The 4620-nt window shown below is 34.8% G+C and overlaps 1 protein-coding gene across 1 annotated transcript in view; it reads left to right on the plus strand.

Annotated features, from left to right (window-relative positions):
• The window catches only part of LOC112152362 (disintegrin and metalloproteinase domain-containing protein 10), a gene marked incomplete in the record, with an annotated part of 24055 nt that overhangs the window by 2151 nt on the left and 17284 nt on the right, over positions 1–4620 (plus strand). Inside the window, 3 exon segments of the mRNA XM_024281888.2 lie at positions 2323–2441; positions 2518–2676; positions 3184–3284. Coding sequence (XP_024137656.1) covers positions 2323–2441; positions 2518–2676; positions 3184–3284 — 379 coding nt within the window.

Genomic DNA, 4620 nt, shown 5'->3' on the forward strand with positions numbered 1-4620 from the left:
TTTTTTTTCCAGATTCTATAACAGAAATTTGCTTGTTAGTTAATGCTGAAGATTGTAACACAAGTTGTAGAAAAGACTTGGGTGAAAAACCTCATGTGATGCACTCATGTTTGTAGAAAAACTAAAAAAATACTTTCACTGTTTCACTGCTTGACTGAAAATGGATGAATTATCAACTATAAATACAAAAGGTATTCAGGTTGAAACATTAATTATAGACGTACATGATCTTCCTTAGTTTCTTGTTGCAGAGTTTTGAGTAGTTTCGTAACATTTCAACACGGATGATGGTTTAATTTATTTACCTTAAGTTTTTATTTTTGGTTAAGTAAGTCCTAATCATTTTGTATAGCTTAAATGTTGACATGAACTCCTACAGGATGTACATTTGCGCCGATTATGGCTCTTATTATTCAGTGTTTTAAAAAAAATATATAATATGGCATTGTCTAAGATTAATTCCTTATTTGTTTGGGAATGCGTATAATGAGAAGGGTAGGTCTTTGTACTCGTTTGAGGTAAAGTCGTGGCCATCTGCCTTGGAACTTGGCAAACACGATTCATTATCCTGTAGTTATCAGGCCCTGCTGTTCTTAAAGTCTGGTGTGGCTGGAAAGGAAAGAGAATAATAGATTTTCCAAACCAACATGCCAAAAGATGTCTGTTCCTTTGGAAATCAGGAAATGATGAACTTCCTTTCCTTTTGGATTAAAACACGCAAACAATTTAGATTTTTTTTTTAATCTTTTTTTGAGCTACTGAGCTTTTTACTCCTTAATTTACAAAAAATAAACTTAAAAATAGTCAAATATTATGGCTTTGTTACCAAAAAGGCTATGATTTTTTCTTTTATATAAAAACAGATTGTAAGAACGGCGTTTTAGACATCCTGCAAAATAGCAGTTCTCTAAAGTTTTTTGTTTTTTATTTTTTAAATTCCAGTTTTAGTCCATGATACTGGCATCAAACATTGTTTACTGATATATCCACCTAAGTATTTTTTTTTTTTTTGTCTTTTAGGTGTTTTTCTATGTTAGAATGTAATATCTGAACAATTTTAGGTAATCAACTCAATAGAATTATGTGAATTATGAACATATTTAAACCAAAAATGTTTAAATTATTGTTTTTTTGTCTTAAGCAGCTTAGATGTAAGAGTAGTTTTTAAAGCATTTCTCATAAAATATTGTGAAATGTGTAAAATTGACCATGGACTTCGTTCAGAATTTGTAAGTAGAGACTGTTTACTCTAAGTATTTTTTTAAACAACTAAACAAACTGACACACTTTCTGGGAAAAAGCTTTAGGATGGAGGAAAATTACTAAGTAAACTGCATTCACAGCCATAGTGAAAGCTGTGTTTTTATCCAGATGTTGTGTGTTTTCACTAATGATCTCATAGTTCCATCCGCCATAGCTATACCAGACAGGGAGGAAGCTAAGATGAAAGTCAGCAAAGACAGGGGTTGGATTTGAAACTGCAGTGCATGCACGAGTTCAACTCAAGTTTCCCAGAAAGGCATTTCTGCATCACATGATTTCTAAACCACTCCACTCTCCATCCATTTTCTTTGCTGTGTTTGGGCCCACCCCTTCTCTGCTATCAGAGAGCATGCTGGAAAATGATAAGTTCATTCCAGTGAAAGAGACGAGAAAAAACGCAAAGACTCTCTGGAGAGGAATTCAAACCCTGAACCTTTTCACCGTGCAATGCTAGTGCTGCTCATTACTGTTGGAGAAAATCTCCTAATATGCATTTTCAAAATTTTAGTAGTCTAGTTTTATATTTTATTAATCTAGTTTCTTACATAGTTCACCTCCTGCCACTTTACAAAGAAGCTTTCCTTCACTTCACTCTTTCTTGATAATGGCAAAGGAAGTAAGACTTTTTTTTTTTTTCAATATGCAAAGAGAAAAAAAAATCTGTTTGTGAATCACAGTAACATTTCAGCATTTATAAAGCTGACAGGAAACATTTGTGGTCTATGAATGACAGCTTTGTCAGTCTCGGAGATGCCAGTCATGAAGGATGGCATTGGTTCAAACATGCCACTAAGATGTCCTCTGCTGTATAATGGCGCCACACAATCTTGTCGCTGTAAGAGTTTGAATTGTTCAATTAATGTGTATCTCATGTTGATTTTTATAGTTTTATTCTCTGAATTTGATGCACAAAGATGTTCATCTATTAGATTAATCATAGAAATAATTGAAATGTTGGCACAAATGTCATGTCATGTTTTTAAAAAGTGAAGTTAAAAAATAGCACTTCATTGTCGGCTTCTACTCTGACCTTGCTGTCTTAACCTTGTGTCATTTCAGGCATTTTAACTTACGAATGAAGAGGGATACCAGATTGTTTTCCCCAAATCTGAAAGTGGAAGTTTCAGGAGAAGAGATTCCATATGATACGTCTCACATTTACACTGGAGAAATCTATGGTAAGACTTGATTAAGTTAAGACTGGTGGAGCATGTGTTCACCTGCTACAACGAGCTCTTGTGTTTGTATTGACAGGTGAGAAAGGAACTCTAACTCATGGTTCCATCGTGGATGGTAAGTTTGAGGGCTTCATACAGAGTTACCAAGGCACCTACTATGTGGAGCCCTCTGAGAGATACCTGGAGGACAAAGATGTGCCCTTCCATTCTGTCATCTACCATGAAGATGACATACGTGAGTTCCTATCAATTACTCAAAAGCCTTTTTGCTTAAGTTACCGAGTGTGTAATTTGCTGCGCTGACATGTGGATGTGTAAGGTTACCACGTCTCTGATGAGAGGAGGGCGGTGTGATTGCCCCCTTGGTGAGCAAAGATACACAAGGTTCTCGTTAGCTGATTAACTGTCTTTCCCCGAGGCCACCGGCTTATCTCAATAGCCACCTAAGTCAGTGTTACCTAACAGTGTTTGTGTTTTAAAAGTGAGCCATGAGAGCACTTACAACACCTGCAGCTGCTTTTATACAGTCTTATATCAGGCTATGTGGCTGGGGGGGCAATTAAAGTGGATGATGAGAGTGATGGAACCTAATCGCTCACACGGCAAAGCTGGGTTGAAGTGGGATGTGAGTTCACCCATTAGCTGATCCTGAATAGCAGCACCAAAAGAGTGACTCATTGGGTTAAGTAGCTCACATTGTCTGCATAATCCCAACAGTGTTGTGTTTGCTTTTGTCACTCAGACTATCCACACAAGTATGGCCCAGAGGGAGGCTGTGCTGATAGTTCCGTGTTCGAAAGGATGAAGAAGTATCAAGCCTCTGCATTAGAGGAGCCGTCCAAGGTGAAGTCGCCACACTTCATAATCTGATCAGTTTAGCAAAGTGGATTTCCATCAGTTGGGCCAAAAATTATACCCAGATGCTCTAAACATCTCTATGTTCTGCTAATATATATATATATATATATATATATATATATATATATATAAGGCAAACTAAAAGACAAGAAGAAGAATAACCAAGTCTCTCTTAGACAACTGAAATTTTAATAATACCTTTGTAAATATTCTAGCATATGTCATCTGGCTGTGGTGCAATGAGCCTATAACCTGTGCTTCATAAATTTAAGTCAAAATATCTTCATAATTTTTGCATCAGGTTGAGCAGGGGTTCCCAACTCCTGGGCCAAGTACCAGTCTGTGGTTCACATGGTACCTGGCCACACAGGTTAAAATGCATAACTTATATTATTTTTATTTAACTTATTATCTTTTTCTGACAGACATTTTATTTTGGATTCTTTTCCTCTAGAAAATACTCCTTATTAAAGATAGATGCATAATGGGTCAAGATTTAGTAGAACTAATTAAAAAAAAAAAAAACATTTTTTTTCTTTTAAGTATAATTTTAGACTTAATATAGTTTTCTTAGCGTTGGTCTAAAATGGCATTCTATAAAAAGAATGATTCTGTAATTTTTACATTAAATTTTCACAATTGAGCAACTTTATTCTATTCAATCTTCTTTTTCTATAGAATATCAACACATTTTCGAACGATTTTTACATGTTATTATGATAACTAAAATGACCCTTAACTTTTCTCCTTAAAGGTTTAGGGATACTAGAAGCTAAGAAATATTGAGTACCAATTTTAGCCTTGTACAGGCTGGTACACAATAATATTCTCTGACATTAAACTGGTAAATAGCCAAAGAAGAAGGATTTGGACCACTGAGTTAGAGGATCCAATTTTATTGTAAAACCACCAACTTCTAAAAGAAACTAAGCAGCGTTAGTACGCAGTAAACCGATACAAATCTCCCCGTTTTAAGGTTACTCACTAGTCATTCTAAAAGATTAACATTTTTATTTTATTTCTCCTATTCTTTTTTTGAAGATTACCTGTCAGTGTCCTATAATATTTTTCTGGTTAATACATTTATGAATTTCTTTTATGTGTGCTATTAAGAATTATGCAAAATAGTGTCCTGGGTTGGCTTTAGTGCCCTCTGTTGGCAGGAGGAATACACTGCTTAGATAAATACAGAGCAGCTTTTTTAAAATAAGGTTATGATTTTTTTTCTTTTTTTTGACAAAGGATACATTACGACATAACACCTCCTGCGCATTTTTATTATTTAAATCTGCTCGTTATTTGACAATAATTAAACATTCAA

The sequence above is a fragment of the Oryzias melastigma genome, linkage group LG6 (assembly GCF_002922805.2).
Source record: "Oryzias melastigma strain HK-1 linkage group LG6, ASM292280v2, whole genome shotgun sequence".
Taxonomy (NCBI): domain Eukaryota; kingdom Metazoa; phylum Chordata; class Actinopteri; order Beloniformes; family Adrianichthyidae; genus Oryzias; species Oryzias melastigma.